This window comes from Scomber scombrus, chromosome 3 (assembly GCF_963691925.1).
Source record: "Scomber scombrus chromosome 3, fScoSco1.1, whole genome shotgun sequence".
Classification (NCBI taxonomy): Eukaryota; Metazoa; Chordata; class Actinopteri; order Scombriformes; family Scombridae; genus Scomber; species Scomber scombrus.
Genome location: NC_084972.1, coordinates 31,167,183 through 31,189,223, shown reverse-complemented (window position 1 = coordinate 31,189,223; position 22,041 = coordinate 31,167,183). Strand labels below are relative to the sequence as shown.

Below are 22,041 nucleotides of genomic sequence, written 5' to 3'. Positions count from 1 at the left end.
GTTAAATGACATGATGATGGAAATTAGACCGTATTGAAAGGTTGTATGTATTGTAATAAGGTAATTTCAGAGGTATAAGATCACCCTCGACAATTTCATATAAATGATTTGATTATCAAGTAACTCTCAAGTGACTATAAAAAACCTAAATACTCAGACCGATGATCATTATCAGCCCTGACTCTGGATTTTATAGTTTAATTTTAATTTTTGTCTGATTCTGTGCTTGGTATTATGACATAGTAGCGTTGCACAGTTTATGTCAACAGAGGAAACCCTGAAAATCATCTTAAATCAACGTGTCATTCCCGACAATACTGATGTTTAGACAGCTTTTGTTATGAAAATTACAGTCATGTTATTCTGATTAATGTCATACACATGAGAGTTTTCATTTTTTCTTTATACCAGATTGAATAACAGGTTGTAATGTGGCAGTCTCTGAGACAGAAAATGATGCAATGGCGCCATCTTTTGAAATAAACCGTTCACAGCAATGTGGGCAAAGTGGGAAGAATCTGATTGGAAGAGACAGTTTTTTGTGGTTTTTGGATAAGCATGCATATTCTATCCTGCTCTTTTTTTATCCAAGCAGGTAGTTCTTTTAACCTTCCTGTTGTCCTCAAGTCAAGGAAAGAAGGAAAGATGGACGGAAGGAAAGATGGAAGGAAGGAAAGATGGAAGGAAGGAAAGTTGGAAGGATGGAAAGAAAGATGGAAGGAACGTTGGAAGGATGGAAAGAAAGATGGAAGGGAGGAAGAAGGAAGGAAGGGAGGAAGAAGGGAGGAAGGAAGGAAAGATGGAAGGGAGTAAGAAGGAAGGAAAGGAGGAAGGAAGGATGGAAGGGAGGAAGAAAGAAGGAAAGGAGAGAGGAAGAAGGGAGGAAGGAAAGATGGAAGGATGGAAGGAAGGAAGGAAAGATGGAAGGAAAGAAGGGAGGAAGGAAGGAAGAGAAGACAGATGAAAGGAAGGAAGGAAGGAAAGATGGAAGGGAGGCAGAAGTAATTAAAGGAGGGAGGAAGGAAGGAAGGAGGGAAGAAGGAAAGAAAGAGAGAAGGAAGGAAGGAAGAAAGGAAGGAAGGAAGGAAGGAAGGAAGGGAAGGAAGGAACAGTCAAAACAGACGGGGTCAATTTGACCCGGGAGGACGACACAAGGGTTAAAGTGGAAACAGAGGAGGACACATAACATGCAACACACTGAAATACTGACAAGTCTACTATTAACACAAATATTTGTTATAGCCACTGCTAGCACAACATCTCCAGCCCTTTTCAGTGTCTGTTAGAGTATTTGTGATGATTGCAACTCAATTTTTTAAATGTTCATTTTTCGAGAAAGGTCTTTGTACTGCTGTGATAGTAATACTTATATTTGATAGTTATGTTACAATAGTCTTTGCTGTCACTGTTGCATCTTATGGTAATGTCATATCCCTCCATAGCCAGTAAGAAGCAAGGAGAACCCCTCATCATTTCTGACATCAAGAAGGGCAGCATGGCTCACAGGTATCTATTCTATTATATTATATTATAGCCGTTGAATGTGTTTCATTATTACAATGTGTTTACAGTATTTAAAGCCAAGTCTTTTAAATATAGTTGAAATGATAATGTATGTACATCATTCTCACTACATTATGTTTTATAACTCAATTTTCACTTGCTGACTGAACTGAGCAAGATCCTTAATCTTTAGTTCAGGTTTCATGCTAGGAAGTACAGTTTGGGTTCCAGGTTTTCACTGTGACAATGGATGCTGTAGTTCAACAGTGACAGAGCTTATCTTACCTTTCTCTTTCTCTCTCTCTCATCCAGAACAGGAACATTAGAGCCTGGTGATAAGCTGTTGGCCATCGACAACATCAGACTGGAGAACTGCTCCAAAGACGACGCGGAGCAGATCCTCCAGCAGTGTGAGGAGCTGGTCAAACTAAAGATCCGCAAAGATGAGGACAACTCAGGTACGTGTTTGTGTGTGTGTGAATGGTAATGCTGAGTGGTCATGTGGGTTCAGTATATGATGTATAAGATTGATAAATAGACTATGGAATGATCATTTGGACAATAAGTTATTTTATTAATCAGATCTGGTTAATTTTATTTGATTGAATAAAATGGCATCAGTTTTTAGAGAAAACACTATCAGTGGTTGACCAGCAGGTGGTGCTGTTGTCCACAACTTAGACTCATTCATATGATATGAGATGTATAGTGGTGCCTAGTGGTGAGTTGTTGCAGTTGCAAAATAATAGACTGTCAATACAGTATGCAATAACACTATAATCATAACAATAATGTATAAATATTAAAAATTAAAATAAAAAAATGTAAGAGTTGTTACTGTATATTAAACATTGTTAGACAATTTCTTCTCAGATGCCAACACAACATACAGTATGTTTTGTGCTGATGATTTAAGCGTGTATTGGTCATATAACACACCAAACACTGCACTTATAAACATATAAACACTTATAGATTTAACTCTGACTGGTGCCACTGATGCAAAATGATAATAATAATACTTTATACAGTGATTCAAATAAAATGATCTAAGTAATCAGTTGCATTCCAACTCCATATGCTGTATCTGCTGCAGTTCAGATATGGATGATTTTAAGAGAATGTGACAGAAAAAGATCTGGATTTGTGTGATTCGACAATCTGAATAAATTAACATTTTCATGATGGAGAACAGAGCTGTCAAACTGTCCCTCTTTATGTTTTAGAGTGATATGAGAAAAAGAGACACACTAACAGACAGGACAAGATTATGTAACCATGCTAGATGAATCAGAGTGTGTGTTCATATACACATCTCATGAACACTCACACATACACACTGACATAGGGAGTAACATTCAGAAAGTATGTGTTCATGCTACATTATGACAAGGCAGTCTTCTCACTGGTTACCATGGAAACTGTATCTTCCTCACCAGTGTTGTCTTGAGAAGTGTTTTGACCTACTTGTAAAGTGAAGTGTGTGTGTGTGTGTGTGTGTGTGTGTGTGTGTGTGTGTGTGTGTGTGTGTGTGTGTGTGTGTGTGTGTGTGTGTGTGTGTGTGTGTGTGTGTGTGTGTGTGTGTGTGTGTGTGTGTCCTTATGTGCATTTGAAATGAACAGGTAACGTCAGGCAGTATCAGTGCTTTAGTGTGTTTTAGTATATCAGATTACCTACATACATCAGGCAGGTTCATCTACTTCTTGGAGTTGAAACATTAGAATGATGTGTGTGTGTCTGTGTGTCTGTGTGTGTGTGTATATATATCAGATGAGCAGGAGACGTCGGGCAGCATCATCTACACAGTGGAGCTGAAGCGGTACGGAGGCCCTCTGGGTATCACCATCTCAGGCACCGAGGAGCCTTTTGACCCCATCACTATATCTGGCCTAACCAAGAGAGGCCTGGCCGAGAGGTGCATGCTCACACAGACACACACACACACACACACACTCATGCACACACACACTCATGTACACACACAGTCTTAGAAATCTAGGTTGCCAGTTTGAGCTGTTAAGCATTTGGAAAAGCACTGCAGTAGGAGATTTTTGCATCATTCTCTTTTACTAATATTTAGCTTCAGTGTCACAACACATACTGTAAATTTGCCCTGATGCTTTTTAAACATTGTGGAGGTTTTTTTTACCATTAGCAGAACAATAGGGCCACTGGTTTCCACGTGATCGAAATTTGGTGTGGAAAATGCAACAAAAACCAAAACCAAAAACATAGAAATGCACCAACAATGATCAGATAAAAGACTGCAAAACAAATACACAAGGATGTAAAAAACACAGGATTTAAAGTATTTGTAAAACGGGCTCTGCAAATGTTATATGAACAACTTTAGCGATTCTCACAATGCGTTGTGGTTAGTAGATATATTTTTAAGAAAACTCTACAGAGCACCTTTAACTGAAATAGTAAATTACATAAAATCCTGCGATGTGCATTTTATGTGTATAACACATACAAGTACAGTTACTTGGCTTCATTCACTGACTGAGCCGACAGCACCAATCCTACACAGCTTAACACGGTTCAACTGCAGCTTCACCGTGGCTCCACACGAGATATCAAGTGGGTGAACGCAGTATGTTCAGTGTGGAGCAGGTGAGCTCACATGGCCAATATACACCCACCTCAGCTGGCAGCAAACAGGAACACTTTGTCTCATCGCACCAAGGCAGTTGTCCTTTTTTGCATTTGTTCTTTTGTATATTTTAGTTTTAAATGAGTGGTTCATGGATTCACAAGTGGACACGTGTGATTCCTAAAAAAAAACATTACGTCATCTTTGTTGTGATGCAGGTGTTGTTCTCGGGTCTTTGGACATTTGTGCCGGCTGCATGCCCACCTCTCTACCATATCATGTTTCACTATGTCTCAATAGGTAGTTGATATTGATAAGCAACGTGAGAAGAGCTGCTTTAAGTTTGCATCCATTTTAGTGACATTATGCAGGTGATGCACACATAAGATCTGCTGCTGATGGTTAAAAACTTGGGTATGTTGTTCATGTTGAGGTTGCACTAAGTACTAAATCCTGTCAACAAGAGATTTGACATCTTCTATTTATATTACACAGAATATTATGTGACTTTAACCATCAGTGGAAATATATAGTGCATGTTATATTCTTAATGCAGAGCTTAATGCACATCAGTGAACAGAATAACTATTATCCCCTGTGGTGCTAATGGTCATGACTGGAGATTAAGGGTCATGAACTCGTCTTCTTGTTTTGCCCCATGGAAGCAGTAACTGATTTAAAAACAAGATAGTTAGACTGGTCAACTCAATTAAACCACTGGTTTGACTAGATTAGACGAAAAATGAATTACAATCTTGTTCGCCCAGCATCCATATCAAGATGAAAAATATAATCAGTCAAGACTTTATGTGATCACACTGAAGCTTAAACCTAACTGAGTCACATGTAGAAACTCATTTATATTGCCATATTTAGCACCACAACCCCACCCAACCTGCAGGCTAAAACCTTATTAGGAGAAATAATAGGAGCAGCCTCGGCTAATGTAGGGATTCCCCACCAGCAGCTGAGCGTGCAGCAGGTGCCATGTGACATGAAGTGATGGCAGATGTGATAATGAGAAACATAATGCAGATGGAGAGATGGGGCAGCAGCAGCAGCAGCTAAGTGTCCACAGTAACAAGAGTGAACAGAAGATGACATAATGGTTTTCCTGAGTCATAATCGTCCGCTGGTGAATTCAGCTTACATCCAATCCACCACGCAGCACTTATGTCACAGTGAAATGTCAGCTTTAATAACTGGTTCACATGTTATTTCACCAAAACACACCCAGAGAGGCAGCTTAGTGTCTTACTATACTAACACTAACACACACACACACACACACACACACACACACACACAATGTGACCCAATTTCCTGGTGTTTGTGATGTAATTGTTCTATTTCCTGTTCTAAACTGTTGTCGATAAAGCACTTTGCATCAGACCTACTTGCTAAAAGCTCTCCATAAATAAACCTGGCTCAGCTTGACACAGAAGAAACTACAGGAGTACAGATGATATCAATATTGCTACATCTGTGTGGCATAGACCCAGTTTTTCGTTGAGCCTTTTGAGTATTTTAATTTTGTTAAAATAGCTACGGTCAATAGAAACTGAAGATGTAAGTCTCACATTAAATGTCTAATAGCTACGTTGGTCCACAGTGCAAAACATACTAGTTTCACAATAAAGGCTGTAAACTTATTAGTTGAGTTTTTTTAGTCTATTCTGACAGCGAGGGAAATACTTCCTGTTGCTCTGTTCAGCCAATCACAAAGCTTTAAATTCTGGATTTCTAAAGTGTATATTTTTGAATTGAAAGAACATCAAACAGTTACTGAAAAAACAGAAATAACCTAACAGCTCAGATAAATACACAATGCAAAGACAATCTTGAATCTTGAAACTGCATGCAACTATATGGTTCCGGCTATAGCAGCATCCATAGCAACCACCATAGCAACAATAGAAAGCCTGAAAAAAATCTTTAAAATAACTGACAAAATAAACATCATATACATGAAAATGAAAATAAAATACATGGTTCCCAATAAAAATGTAATCAAAATGCATTTTAGTGCCAAAACTATCTTCTAATATTGCATTTTCTAATAAAAAAATAAAAGGAATTGCAGCCATGTTGTTTGTTTGAGCAGACACAAACCTGACAGTCATGTGACGTGGACACATGACAATTTTAGAGCAGTTATAAAACTAATATGTTTTGCACTGTGGGCCAACGTAGCGATGACACATGTTGATGTTGCTTTACACACATGCCTATGAATTTACAGTTTGATATATGGGTCAATAAGTGTGTGTGTGTGTGTGTGTGTGATAAGAGCTCAAAGTAAATGTTATTTAGTTACATCGCTAACAAAGTAGGCCACAAGATAAAAGCACTGTTAACATTTTACACCAGGTTTAACACTGTGCCCACTGATAAAGGGATTAAAGAGAGCAGGTGTTTTTCATTCCAGAGTCACCTTGTTGTGACCTGAAACTAGTCATGCTGTTGCTTACATAAATACATAAATGTAGCTTCGACATAAATATCTTTCAATTAAATCAAAAATTCTAAATCTGATTTTGTAAACAGTGACAGTGTCACTACTGTGCTGGCGCCTAATGTTTCAGCATTTCAGCAAACTTGTGTGCTACAAATTAGATTTGTGTATTACTGATTTACCCAGGCAAATATGTTTCGTCTTAATTACATTAAACATAATTTCTCTGCTGGAAATAAATGAACTACTGGTGTCACTGTGTCCCTTTGAAGCTGTTTAAACTAGTTTTAGAGTCATCAACAGTCTGTTAACACGTGTTTTACCTTAAACCTCATGTCTCAGTAAGCTGTCCCTTAACCCTCCTGTTGTCCTCGAGTTAAGGAAGGAAGGAAGGAAGGAAGGAAGGAAGGAAGGAAAAGAGGGAGGGAGGAAGGAAGAAGGAAAGAAGGAAAAGAGGGAGGAAGGAAGGAAGGAAAGAAGGAAGGTAATCGGGAGGAAAGAAAGAGAGAAGGAGGGGAAAGGAAGGTAGAAAGGAAGGAAGGAAGAAAGGAAGGAAGGAAGGAAGGAAGGAAGGAAGGAAGGAAGGAAGGAAAGAGGGAAGGAAAAGCAGGAGGGAGGGAAGAAGTAAGGACAGAAAGGAAGGAAGAAAGGGGAATGGAGGAAGGAAAGAAAGAGAGAAGGAGGGAGGGATGAAGGACAGGGGGAAGGAAGGAAGGGAGCAAAGAAGGAACAGTCAAAACAGACGGGGTCAATTTGACCCGGGAGGACGACACAAAGGTTTAATGTGCATAGTATAGAATTACACTTTACTGTGTGTGCCTGTGTGTCCTCTTACCTATGTGTGTATGTGTGAATTTGTTTGTTTTCATGTGTGTCCAGGACAGGGGCTATTCATGTAGGGGATAGGATATTGGCCATTAACAGCGTCAGTCTTAAAGGAAAGCCTCTGAGTGAAGCCATCCACCTGCTGCAGATGGCCGGAGAGACGGTCACCCTCAAGATAAAAAAACAGCTCGACGGTAAGTATGAAAACTGTTAGCATGATGTCTGGCTCGATGAATCTGGTTTTGATTAAACAAAAATCACATTCTTGATCTCTGTATAAATATTCACAAACATCTGACCTGAAATTTGTTGCAGTCTGTCTTTTTCAGTCAGACTTTTCCTAGATGACTGTAAACTGTGCTAAAAATGCTGAAATTCCCCTGCCATGATGACTTGAAATCTAATTTGCAAGCACTCAGATCCTAATGAGTCCTGAATTACAGCTTTATTAAATGCAGATGCATTAGATAGCTCGGCCAATGTGAGCCGGGGCTTCACTTGTACAAGATATCTTCTGTACTAGAGACTCTTCAAATGTGTATATACAGAAAAGAAAGGTTCCATCAACCTTTTCCAAAAAGTGAGCTTATTATCTCACAATTTCTTTGTAATTTGATGATTATTTTATCTGACAAACCCAATTACAGCTTTTTCTCACCAAGATGCAGAGGAGAGGAAAGCAGCAGAGGCAGAGGATACGACAGAGAATGAGCTCAGTGACCCTGATGAGGATGATTTGACGGACAGCCAGCAGACCAATAAGCTGTCAGAGCTTTACTCCACGACCATACCCAGTGTCGACTCCGCCATGGAGTCATGGGACGGCTCAGGGATGGACGCCGGCTATGGCAGCCAGGGTGAGCTTTGTATTACAAGGGTAGAAGGCGAAAGGTCATTATGTCCTACACGGCAACGCATATTTAGTGTAACTCTTACAAAAGGTGGATCCTAATTAATGCTGTGCCCAAGAAAGCTCCATGGTTACCATATTATTCCTTAACATCTGTCTCCTACACAGGTACCTACAGCCACCAGGCAGCTGGTATTGCCCTGCACCCTCATGAGTGGCGTAGCGCTAAGCAGCAACGCGGCACCACGCCTCCTCCACGCCGGAAGAACTACCCCTTCAGTGACGGAGGCTTCAGTGAGGATGACTGGGACAAACCACCAGGGTAGGACTTAAGTTCATTTGATCTGTTTAACTACAAACCATGCATCCTTTATGTTGTCAATAGAGTTTTACATCACTGGAAATACGTCAGGCCATAATTGGTTTATTTTTATTTTGTACTGCATTAAAATCTGATCATGTAGACTTGCAACTTGCTCCATTTATCCACCGTAGCGAACATCAAGTTTGCATTGATTTATGTCAGCATTACATTATTGTTGTGCATACTATGTAGTGATTCGTGCTACATTAAGTGCATTGTTTTAAACATCTATGCACTGATTTGCCTCATAATGATAATAATGTGAAACATTAATGCAGACTTGATGTTCACTCTGATGATTATACAGCTCAAACAATTTTTAAGACTTTCGTACCGCACAGAAATAATTGGAGACTAATGGATGCCTGCAGCGGTGTAACATGGTTTTCACAGTGGTTAGCTGTGATCTAAAAAATTATGTGATTTCTATTAAATTAGCTAAAAACATACAAACCATTTTCATTTAAATGGCTAAATGGATTTAATGGAATAATTCAGTCATCTCATTTTCATAATTGTATATTGTTTCCAGCAGTAGGCTATGGTTATGAACACTTTAAAAAACGCTATTGAAGCTGAAAATCATCTTGTGAGTCTCAGTCAGTGTTTCATTTTCTAAAGCAAAACCATAACATTGTCAATGTATGATGATGAATAACTCCACAAAGAATTCACAGTGAGGTGAACATTTCAGTGTGGAGGTTAAAGCCCTGAAGTCAGTGAGACTGATATCTGGAGGTGTCTCTGTGTACATAGTGATGAGTCAGGAGGTTGAGCCTTGTGAGTATAAAAACATTCACTGGGGTTATATAACACCACTGGGGGTGGAGAGACAGAGGAGAGAGAGTCAATTAATCCTGTCAGTTGAGGACATTCACTGTTAAAAGATTACTCATGTTGGATTTAACCAGAACAAATAGCCTTGTCCTGCACTGACGCAGCTGTGTTCACATCAGCTTTGTTGATGATGCTACCCCATCGCTGATAAGAGCACAAGGATTTTCACCTTGGGTAGACTCAGTTTCACAGTATAGCATATTTATTCATATTTGGTCTGGTAACTGTTTTAACCCTCCTGTTGTCCTCCCGGGTCAAATTGACCCCATCTCTTTTGGCTGTTCCTTCTTCCCTTCCTTCCTCCCTCCCTCCCTCCCTCTTTCTTTAATTGTTCCTTCGTTCTTCCCCTCCTTCCCTCTTTCTTTGCTCCCTCCTCCTTCCATACTTCTTTCCTCACTTCCTTCCTTCCTTCCTTCCTCTTTTCCTCCCTCCCTCCCTCCTTACTCCTCTCCTTCCTTCCTTCCTTCCTTCCTTCCTTCCTTCCTTCCTTCCTTCCTTCCTCCTGTCCCTCCTTCCATACTTCTTTCCTCACTTCCTTCCCTCCTCTTTTCCTTCCTCCCTTCCCTCTTTCCTTACTTCCTTCCTCTTTTCCTCTCTCCCTACCTCCCTCCTTACTCCTTTCCTTCCTTCCTTCCTTCCTTCCTCATTCATTCCTTCCTTCCTTCCTCCTGTCCCTCCTTCCACGTTTCCTTCCTCCCTTACTTCTTTTCTCCCTTCCTTCCTTCCTCTTTTTCTCCCTCCCTCCCTCCTTACTCCTTTCTTTCCTTCCTTCCTTCCTTCTTTTCTCCCTTCCTTCCTCCCTTCCTTCCTTCCTTGCTTCCTCCTGTCCTTCCTTGACCTGAGGACAACAGGAGGGTTAAGGTGCAGAAAATGTTCATGTTTTACTTAAACAGTCCAGTTTACACATTAAAAAACAGCTGTAACCAAAAGGTTTGTTTTGTTTGGTGGAATAAAACTTTTTTTTTCTCTAGCAACCAGTGACACTGCCACTGGGTGAGATGAATTGGTTTCCAAAGCAATTTATCTTCATTGCATATGTGTTTGTGACAGATTTATCGGCCAACCACCAGACGGTATTCTGTTGGATCCAGAAGACAGTTTCTGGTGTCAGGCGTTGGAGGACTTGGAAACCTGCGGCCAATCAGAGCTGCTCAGAGAGATCGAGGTCAGTGAGCATGTTAGCATGTTAGCATCCACCTCAAACATAACCTTCAGTCATCAGCATTAAACTTCCTTTGTGAAAATGGTGGAACCCAAAAGTTACCCTAAACAAATAACATGTTAGTCAATCATTTACATATATAGGCACATTTAAGCTGGACTTATATCTAGGAGTAACTGTGTTTACATCTTTCCTTTATGATATAGACCTATATATGCATTTCATATCTGTTTAGCCTCTTCTTATTGCTGTGATGTAGTCTACTACAAAGCCTTATGGCAGCACAAGTTTAAGCAGCTTTAGATACACAATTGTGATATAATATCAAAACCATTAACACATCATCCTCAGCCGCTGAATATTTGAACCATTAACAGTAGCATTACTCAAAGATCATAAGACCTTAATGTAGGCTACAGTGACTTTACCATCAATATCGCTCACAAATTCACTTTTTTTACATTATGGAGATGAATATACTCACTGTTAGAGCAGTAATTTCACCACAGCTGAGGCTTAAGTGTGCACATGTGCATTTATTTGTGCAGGCATCCATTATGACAGGCACAGCCATCAGTCTGGGAGTAGACGGTGTCAGCAAGCCTCCAGCTGAGCCCATACTGAGCCACAACAGGATGAGCCCGTTGCGGAGAAATTCCCTCCTGCACCAGGGAAACCTGCTGCACCAGGGTACACACCTCCACGAGGAGGTCAACCTGCATGAGGAGGCCCAACTCCACCATGGTAATTCAGTGGTCCCTTAAAATAAGACATAACATAATGGAAGGAAAATGAAGTTTTATGTAGTATCTTTCCATGTATGGAAGTGCTTTTCACTAAATCCTGGTTGAAATACTGTTAAATGTTGCTTCCATTTTACCAAGACGCCCACCTGCACCAGGAGGCCCATTTCAACCAGGACGCCCACATGCACCAGGGAGTCCACATCCTCCAAGAGAACCAGTCCCCTCTTATGCACCACGATCCCAAACCCAAGGCGTCGTTGAGAGTGTCGGAGAGGACGTGGGAGTCTCGTCGAATTAAAGAGGAGATGCAGGGGATTCTGTCTCCAACACCTCTGGAGCTGCATAAAGTGAGTTTTTAAACCTCTGTTTGAAGATGTGGTTTATGATCTGGATTAAGGCTAGTATTGAATATAAATAGGTGAAGGGAGGGCTAGAACTTATAGGACAAACATTAGGAACACATGAACCTAACTGAACTTAAACGTCACTTTTTTTCCTTAAATTCAGTAAAGAGTTGGGAACACATTTCTATCATTGCTCTGAAGATATTGCAAAATAATGTGATAATAATGAGGATATTAATACTGCCCTCATGTCTGTGCATGGAGTGCCAGGAGGTGATAAACTGGTTTTCTCCAAAGTAAAACAATAAATAAATAAATAAAACACAAATGAGATTCAGTGTGTTAATTATCCAGCTTTAGCGATGTTGGTAGTTGTATTTTTCAGCTTTAATCAGAACTAGACAAGGTGTTTTCTCCTGTTTCCTGTCTCTATGTAAAGCTAAGTTAATTGCCTCCAGCTCCATACTTAACACATAGACACGAGAGCAGTATTGATCTTCTCACCTAACTCAATCAGAAAAGCAAATAAGCCTGTTTCTCAAAATGTCAGCCTTCTCTTTAAAGTTCAGTTCAATGTTAGAAAGCTGACTCACCTCCAACTCTATTGGAACAGTTTCGGGGGTATTTGTTGCCAGAGTCTCTCCATCCACTACATCACCTAAATGTGTTCATTTGATCTCTCTCTTTGTATTCTCAGTTTAAATCTGGCAACTTTCTGAGTGTCAAGGAAATGTCCATTGATTGAAATAAGTGTTTTTTTTGTCAATGTCTGGTCAGTTTCCAGCTGAACAGAACTTTTTACACAGCAGACAATTTGGCTCATCGTAGTAGGAAAAGTACTGGTGCTACTACTTTACAACATTAACGATTGCTCTGTTTTATTCAGATGTCCAAGCAAACCATGACAGTGTCACTGTGAGCATGCATGCACAAAGGACTCTTTTCATAGCAGACGTTATGACTCGTCAAAGTAGGAAAAGTCCAGATGGAATTAATAAAATCAGTGATGGCTGCAGTGCATTTATGGGAGCCAGTTCCAGGGCTCTGGTATTGTGCATGCTCACTCACTGACATGGCTTACTGGGACAATTAATGGAAAGAAACCATTCAGGGTACTGTTGACATCTGCTTTTCCTGCTTTAACAAGTCAAAATATCTGCTGTGCAAAGGGTTAATAACAGGGCCCTGAAGCCAAAACAGCTATATTTTGCCATGTCAAAATATCTCTTATCTTTACTTAAATCAGACTAATTTACTTACAACTATATTCTAAAACCTTGTTCAACTGGTTCAAGTTGAAATACTGCTTTTTTTATGAGTTTGAGAAGCACATAAATGTTTTACAGTGCAGTGCGTTATGTAATATCGTATAGAATGTACAATACAAGCAGCCTAACCCTCTTGGGCAACAGTTATGCTGGCAGCTACATGTCTTCACCCCCATTTGGATTTATAATCATGACTTCATTCAAGGGGGCCTGTTTAAACTTGCAGAGCCCAGGGCCAGAATGAAAATACATGTATTTTAAAACAACAACATTAACTCGGGTCAAATCCTCTGCTGTTTTACTGATGGGCTCTTTGGACATCAGCCAAAATACAACATGCAGCCTTTTAATGGTGTCTCATTAAAAGATAATCAAATATTTATATAATATCACCATTTCCTTTGTTTAGTTTAACCCACAGTTCATAGCAGAACATGTGGTCTGCATTACTAATTATAGAAGATTGTGCATTTAATCATGACTCAGTAAAGCATGCAGTATAGATATATAGTGTACTGTATATCCTACACTGTAACACAGGGGGTTTAAATCAGCCAATGACAACAGAATATAAAAACATACTTTACAATCAGTTTTAGGGCCAAACTTTAAGGGAAAAAAAGGACAATGTCCATATTTAATTTCAAAAAAGTGGCTAAATGTCACCAACATAAGTTTTGCTTCAAGCATGCCAAAATCTGGCATTCAGGCCCAGTTGAGAGTCTGTGGCCTGTTAAATTGGTGTTAGTATAGCTAACTGTTCAACCTACTGAAAAGGTCATTTCACCCATTTACTGCAGTCTTACTTGTTTTTCTACTTCTGCTTCTTCTTCTTCCACGAATAAGAGGAGAAGTAAACAATGACAACACAACACATTACAGTGCTAGGACTTTTCAATCAGACTATCTGTGATATAAGAATGGTTGGCTCACTTGTTTTGTCTTTCTGTGATGTTTTTGTCGGATTATTGGAGGAACACCGACTAATCTTTTCTTCTTACAGAGGTGATCAGCTGGCCGTCAGCTGCTGTCTGTGTTTTCGTAAAAAAAAACAAAAGTTAAACAGAGCGCAAAGACCTTTTGATCCGACACCATCTGTCGTTTAGTACTATCTTTTGCATGTGGCTTGTGTCAGGACCCTTCAAGACAACCTGTGCTCTGACCATTATAGGCTTAGGTTTAGGGTTTAGGGTTGCAGAGCGATACAATAACGTTTTACTCCTCACAGAGAGCCATTGTTTTCTATTCATGTTTAAACCAACCTCACTTATGCTCTCCTCCTGTAGGTAACTGTGATAAAGGACCCAGAAAGTGATGACTTTGGCTTCAGTGTGTCAGATGGCTTCTTAGAGAAAGGAGTTTACGTCAACATGATCCGACCTGACGGACCAGCTGACAGAGCCGGGCTCAAACCCTACGACAGGATCCTGCAGGTAATGATATAGACATGAATTTAATGTTTGAGGATGTTCACATGTGTATGTCCGGGACAGCAAGACAGCAGGGCACAGAAGAGACAAACAAAAAGGTTTTCATAGCTTTAATAATAGAGTGTTGGTCACCTTACCACTATCCTCTCAAGACTAGACTGGTAGCAAAAAGTCCCTGAAACAAGCGAGCCATGGTGCAGTTATGGCTGCGGTTACGGCCTGGCAGAGCAAAGAGAACAGATCCTATGAGTCTGGAGAGGTTTGCGGTTCTGAAACTGCAGACATTCACTCACTGCAAAGGATTTAGCACCAAATAATAAAAATGATGATGTTATTTTGATACTTTTCATTCATTTTTTTAAAAGTTTGGGTCTCCTAAATTGGGGTATTTTGTATTTTTTGGCTCCAAATTTTACCAATGTCCTTGTTTTTCTTTTCATTTTTAGAGATGCAGCTGTGCTCCAAGATCACAGTAATTAACTTAATTGCTGAGTGCAACGTTATTATCATAATAATAATGGCCAAAATGACAAAAATAAGACTTTGCAATCAGGAATAATCATTTAACCTCTGTCGTTGTTAGAGCTAATGAGCCAGCAGGTGTACCATTTAGAAGATAAGTCATTTACTGACTCTCTACTGTCTTTTTTGCAGGTGAACCATGTAAGGACAAGGGACTTTGACTGCTGCCTGGCGGTGCCTCTGATCACAGAAGCCGGAGACAGACTGGAGTTGGTCATCAGCCGCAACCCACTGGCCATCAATGACACAGAGGACAATAACAACACCTTAGATCACCCGCTAGACCTGTAACAGACACACAAAAAGAGACAGATGGATCTCTAGACATACACACACATTCAGTCTGTCACACTCAGGCAGGAGACACAGTATAACTGGTAATGAAATGTAAACTAACATCTTCTCTAACTGATAAAAACACACATATATACACACACTCCACCGGCTTGCAATAATTCAACTTAAACACAGAGACTCCTACAGTAACACACACACACACACACACACTTGCATGCTCACACAGTCGCCCCCTCTTATTCACACTGGGTTGAACTGCTGTCATACAGTATATTTCTTTGTGGAAGCACCGCCACACGACACAAAATGACCAGAGACTCTCCTGAGGACTGGCTTGAAGTCTTCAGCATTGTTCCAATATATTAAAAAAGAAAAGAAAAAAAACACTTACTTGGCACTTTAACTGGTTCTGAAATTTTAAATCCTGTTTTTACTTAAAACAAATGAACAAAATATGCCATTTGGGTGAGGTAATTTAATGCCAGACCACAGGCTTATAGAAATTTCCAGTCCTGATGGTACCCGAGGGATCTGCCTTATTACACAATATTGTAAGTGATTTTAGTAAATTTCAAGTCAAGCTGTGTTGAAAAAAAGAGAGAAATTGCATTGCCCAGTTTGCAGATTTCATTTGTTTTAAGAAAGAACACTTAATTGAAGATTAAACTGACTGTTTATAAAGGAATTTCTTCTTTTTATTTATAGTGTCTGACTATAGATGTAGCCATTGTAGAAGTCAATATTGTTCAGATAATGCTGCTTCAATGCATTTTCCATGAAGAATTTACTGGAAAGGTCAGGTTTAGCTGTTTTCAAGCTGTTTCACGGAGGCTGACTTCTACATTGGATACTTACTGCGTATCAAAAGGTCAGCACAATGACATTATCCAAAAGAAAATCTAAATTTGTGCCATCATTACAACGTCAAGACAATGATGTCATTAAAACTGCCAAACTGTTTTTGTTTTATCCAGTCATCGAAGGGAAGATAAAGCAGGAAAGGGATTGATTTCCTCTCCTAACAAAAAAAAAATGGAAGTTATTAACAAATGAAACTGTTGCTGCAGCATAAATGAGCAGCTGTGCTTGTGGAGATGTGGAGGAAAACTTGCCTACAGAAGAACATCTTCCTGCAAAGACATTTCAAAGATTTTGATTTACCCTTTTCAGGGTTTTTTTCTTCTTCTTCTTTTGGACAAATGTTGGGGGAGTTGCCCATCTATATCGCCCAATATGTCACCACAGTTGTCTTAGAGCTCATCTCAGCTGATTGCTGCCTACAAAGTCAAAGAGCAGTAGCTACTATGTATGCATTATAAATAGCAAAAATCATGATTGAGATCAAGTTTGAGGATCGTCAATAATAACACCAATTTATACCAATAAAGGTGTTGTGTGTAACACTTCTGAGAATAGATAGATTTACCACATAGACTTTGAGACATTAGAATAATTGCCATAAACAAACAAAGCCAAGCAGCCTGTCAGATTCCAGCAGCCTCAAAACTGTATTTTGCTCTAAAATATAGATTTTGGGGATAATTGATTTATGTCATCAAGTAAGAATAAAGCACTGCTCTTCAACAACAAACAGAGCTATAGCTTTAGTCTCTGGTGAAAGCAGATGGTATAAGAAATCATAGGCTAATATAAACTGTTATCTTTACAGTAAATAGACAAACATGTGATATAAGGTCCAACTGTAATTTCCTCTGGCATACACCAAAGTTTGCCTTGGCAGGAAGAGTTCACAGCTAATATACAAATGGGCTACTCACAGCATTCTGCTGTTTATAAGACCAGTGCCAACTCAAAAAAGATAAAGAGACACAGGTAACAGAAAAGCTGGATATAACTTAGGAGCCTGTTTTATTTTTAAGGGTTCTCAAAAATATGTGATTTAGCGTTAATGCTTTTGTCTCTTTGTGCTCAAAAGATTTGAGGTTGCACCACATATTGCTACTCAAATAATTTACACATGCAATTGAGCATGTTAAACATTAATTCATATTGGCTGTGTCAAATGTACATTATTCTATGACTACTTAAATAGATAGGTGGCTAGTTCCAGTGATTCCTCAGTCAACAGGAAAGTCCAAAACAGGTCAACAACCTCCTCTTTGCAATTGGAAGCAACCAAATTTTATTTTTTTAAAGTGATGCAAGCATCTACAGGACTACTATTTTAGAATAGATGGTACTAACCATCATCACTGCACAAAGTATCTTCACATGATCTCTATAAGTCAGCCATGAAGACTCAAGTGTTACTGCTGTTTGGCTTTGTATGGAGGACTGGCCCTTTTGCAGCATAAAGATCACAAACAGAGTTAACAGCATCATCTGCAAATGTAGAGATTCACTGGACAGGATGCTGATAAACATAAGTACTAAATTTAAGTATGAAGACTGGGGACAAGTCACACACACACATACAACAAAAGGGCAAGAAACAATGCTGGTTGTGCATGTGTTTCATCATGTATTTGTCTTAAAGTGTTCACATGTTTCTATGTGTTTGGCTGCTATGTATTCCTGCACCTCTGTTTACGATGTGCATGTTCATCATGTGTGTCGCAACATTTATTTCTATCTTTGTTGGTGTGTCTGAAAAGGTGCATATATATGTTACCCTCCCAATTTGATTAATCAACATTATTGAAGCCGCATATTAGCGAGAATGCCTGGTTTTGCACGGGACAGGAACTGTAGATAGTTTCTTACAATCATGTTGGGAAGGGATTGTCACTTCTCAGCCAGTATTACGTTACAGTACAACGGTAATAGCAACCAATAAATCTTTCAACCTATATGGGGAGTGGGAGAGGTTGTTGGCTCTGGAAGTATTATGTTGTCCCATTTAAAATGTTATATAACAAATATAATGGACTTTCAGAGATAATGTTATTATGATCCTGTAGTTTTATGTTGTGACCACCAGTTTTAATTATTACATCTTCATTTTGGAGAAGTCACCTATATGGCATTGCAGGTGAGAACAAAACATTGTGCTATTGTTATTTAATTCATCCAGTATAGACAGAATTTAAAAAAAACAAAAAAAAACTGATTTAAGCTGCAAATTGTATTACCAGCAGGGTAATCTTTAACTTCCAGATACCAATAGTAACTACCATAAAATAAATATAAGTTCTGTGATTGGATATTTGCATTACAATGCATCTAAGGAGTTGCAGTCAACTTTAGAGCTGCAACTATGTTTTGATCAATTGAGTCAACAGGAAATTAACTGGCACATGGCAACAATTGATTAGTCTTTTTTAACTTCTCACATTGGACAATTTAATGCTTTTCTTTGTCATACATGATAGGAAAGTTGGGTTTTGGACTCTGGGTTAAACAAAACAAGACATCTGGACAAGTCACCTTTGATTTTGGGAAATTTCAACTAGAAATATTCATCAATTTCTGACATTTTGTAGACCAAACAATTAAGGGGGGAAATAATTGGCAGATTTATCAATGATGAAATTGTTACATACAACTTTAGTCAACCTCTCACCTATATACAAAGGACTGTACAGTTACCAAAACTATAATTATTAATGTCATATATTGATGATTTAATGAGGAGAGTTTCATGCCCATCCTAGCAACTACATTGTCTATTCATAAAAAGACTGGGGCTTTAACTTCCATAACGGCCAAAATAACCTCTCCCACTTTGCAACTCCATGGCATGTGGTTATTGTATTAAGACAAACGTGAAGAAATCTGAACCTATCATTTAATAGCTTTTCAAAACTTTCCCACCTCTCCTCTCCTCTTATTTTAGTCTGTTTGGTAACAGCAGACATTCCTTCCACTTCCTTCACCTCCTGTTTTTCATGATTTTCTCTTATTACTGCCAAAACTGCTCCAATTATCTGTGGATTAACAGGGCTGAGACTGGCTGTCCCTCCCCTCCTACTGCACTCATGTGTGTGTGAAAGGGTGTGTGTAGGTGATATCTTCATGTGTGCTCCTGTCTGTATGCATGTACATAGATGGTATAGATAGACTGTGAGTGTACAAAAGTGTGTCTGTGTGTATGTGAGAGAGAGACAGACAATATACTCAACACACAGGAATAATACATGTAAGAATGTGTGTGAAAGAGAGAGGACAGAAAGTAGCCTTTGTCCTCTGTAGGATTGGAAAAATGTTTCGAGAGGAACAATCAAAACCTCTGTTCTCTCTCTCTCTCTTTCACTCTGTTTCTATGTCTCCCGCTCTTTCCTCACATTGTTATATAATACAGTTAGAATCCAGCTGCTCCCTTTAGAGAAAACCTGTGTGTGTTGGTGTGTGAGTGAGTGAGTGAAAACGACTATTGGTATGCATATATGTGTGTGTATGTGTTGAGGTTTCTGTGTGTACCATTTTCATGTGTGTTTACATGTACATATGGATCTATGGATGTCTGTTTTTTTCCCCTTCTGGGCATGTGTGTGTGTGTGTGTGTGTGTGTGTGTGTGTGTGTGTGCGTGTGCGTGTGCGTGTGTGTGTGCGTGTGCGTGTGTGTGTGTGTGTGTGTGTGTGTGTGTGTGTGACAAAGAGAGAGAGAGAGCTAGATGGTGTACATTTCATTGTACAGTGGTGATATTTTTCAGGGCCGTGGGACGTTCACTCTTCTGAGACTGAAAACAATATAGAAACTCAGTTTTTGTGAGCGAGCTGGAGACAGACAACTGTTTTCATAACTAAGAAAAAAAAAAATTTACTTCTCTCCAAGCACTTACAAAAAAAAGCACACTGTTGAATACCATGCACTGTAAGTATTTTCATGTACAACAGAAAAAACTTGTCTGAGTGTTTTTTACGCAATATAAAGTGGCCAAAAAAAAAGAAATGTTTTGTAAAGCAAGAAAAAAAAAAGACAAAATACTGAGAAAAAGCCTTCCAAATTGTTCTGTTGGTTTTTATGTAAGTATGTATGTATGTATGTACGTATGTGTGGTCATTCATACTCCCTATGCATTTCTGGGTCAAAGGTCAGTTTAAAGCCCAAACCGGAACCGTTAAATGCCCCATAGATTAGCGGCATGTAAGAGAATATAATTATTTATAACAGTAATTTAATATAACAGCAAGTACGTGGTTAAAATGTAAGAAAAACAACATTCAATTGAGTGTTAATTGTGATAATATATGACTGATATTACAATAAATTTAACTTCAAAGTTATCACTTTAAAATTCTGTTAGAAAAATATTGCAATGTTAGTCCAGACAGTGTTTTATTACACCCGGCCTGATTTTATAACCCGCTCAAAGCATGAAAAAGATGTCATTACATTCGACAAGTTATTACATAATCTGACATTTATTACATCATCAGCTGCAGTAAGGCGCTTTCAAATGCCTGCTTCTCCTATCTACAACCAATCAAACACACTCGTTACCCTAAAGCTCCAAAAGAGCTCGATTTCTGATAAAGAGGATGCTAGTTCAAATCCCTTGACCAGTAAAGAATGGGTGGGGAAACTGAATGATATGCATTCCTCTTAAAGGGCCAGTGTGTATGATTTAGTGGCATCTAGTGGTGAGGTTGCAGATTGCAACTAACTGAATATAACCCTCCCCTTCCGAGTGTGCAGGGTATCCATGGTGGCCCCCGAAACTTGCAAAGGCTCCGTCTAGAGCCAGTGTTTGATTTGTCTGTTCTGGGCTACCGTAGAAACATGGTGGTGCAACATGACAGGCTCTGTGGAAGAGGACCCACTCTCAATGTAGATATAAAGGGCTCATTTTATCGTAACAAAAACACAGTTCTTGTTTTCATGGGATTATACACTATTTAAAACATACCTATGAATATTTCATTCCATTTCTGCCAAGACAGTTCTGCTAGATGCCGCTACACATCTTACACACTGATTCTTTAATGGCAGCTTTGGCAGCAGATCAATATTGTATTCTATAATGTGTTCCTGTTAGTGACGGAGCATGTGCTGCTGTTTTTACTGCATGAGTTTGCATTGTGAAATTTATGCCAGTCAGTCAGTCATAGTTTTGATTTGGTGACACATGGAGAAAAAAAAAAAAAGATTACGTAATGTCAGATTTAACTTATTTCTCTCTTTGTACTGTTTTTAGGTATTTGACTGTGTCTGTTACTCGGTTGTTAGTTAGCAAACCTGGTCATCTAACTAGCCTGCTGCCCAGAACTCAAACTGTATTATACAGTTAATTGCTCACTTGGTTGGCTAAATATTCGACTATTGTAACACACTGCCCAACTAGCTAGTTAACTAGCTAACTATGGTATCTTATCAGTTAACCATTATCTTAACTTAACCTGCTACCCAGACAGTTAGATAGCTAATTATAGCACCTAGTCAGCTAACCATTAGCTTTATTCAAAGAAAACTATAGTTAACTTGCTAATGAAGCATCTGTAGAGCTAAGCAAGAACAATCTGTGCAGAAAACTACAGCTAACCAAAGTATTTATCTAACGTTAGTAGCATACTTGCCAGATAACTACAGTTAACTGTTAATAATATGAGTTGTAAAACTATAGCATCGCCGATCAATCAGTTTAGCGGTAAGTTAAGTACGTACTTGCTATAACTTGCTAATAAGTGCTGGTCAGTTTAATATCCAACAATGTCTTGTTGCGTATTTCCAAACTAGCAGTCACAGTCAACAAGCAGTCACGAAGACTTTATTTGAACATAAAATGGTTTAAAAGATGTGTTGACTAGTGGCAGAAAAGCTTTTGGCGATTCCGGATTGGGCCATTGATAATGTATGCGTTGATATTGTGTAATTTTCTTTTTCTCAGATTGTGTAAAGTTCTATTCTATGTAATATAATATTTTTCTATGATAATATTACT

General features: G+C 39.0%; 1 protein-coding gene across 1 annotated transcript in view; it reads left to right on the top strand.

Moving 5' to 3' along the window:
* LOC134004669 (glutamate receptor-interacting protein 2-like) overlaps positions 1-15,193 on the top strand; it is a 219,361-nt gene extending 204,168 nt beyond the window's left edge. Inside the window, exons 15-25 of the mRNA XM_062444029.1 lie at positions 1,443-1,506; positions 1,816-1,961; positions 3,274-3,418; positions 7,434-7,573; positions 8,042-8,236; positions 8,398-8,551; positions 10,481-10,595; positions 11,141-11,336; positions 11,477-11,685; positions 14,237-14,383; positions 15,035-15,193. Coding sequence (XP_062300013.1) covers positions 1,443-1,506; positions 1,816-1,961; positions 3,274-3,418; positions 7,434-7,573; positions 8,042-8,236; positions 8,398-8,551; positions 10,481-10,595; positions 11,141-11,336; positions 11,477-11,685; positions 14,237-14,383; positions 15,035-15,193 — 1,670 coding nt within the window. The remainder of the gene's footprint in view (positions 1-1,442; positions 1,507-1,815; positions 1,962-3,273; positions 3,419-7,433; positions 7,574-8,041; positions 8,237-8,397; positions 8,552-10,480; positions 10,596-11,140; positions 11,337-11,476; positions 11,686-14,236; positions 14,384-15,034) is intronic.
* Positions 15,194-22,041: the final 6,848 nt, after the last annotated feature.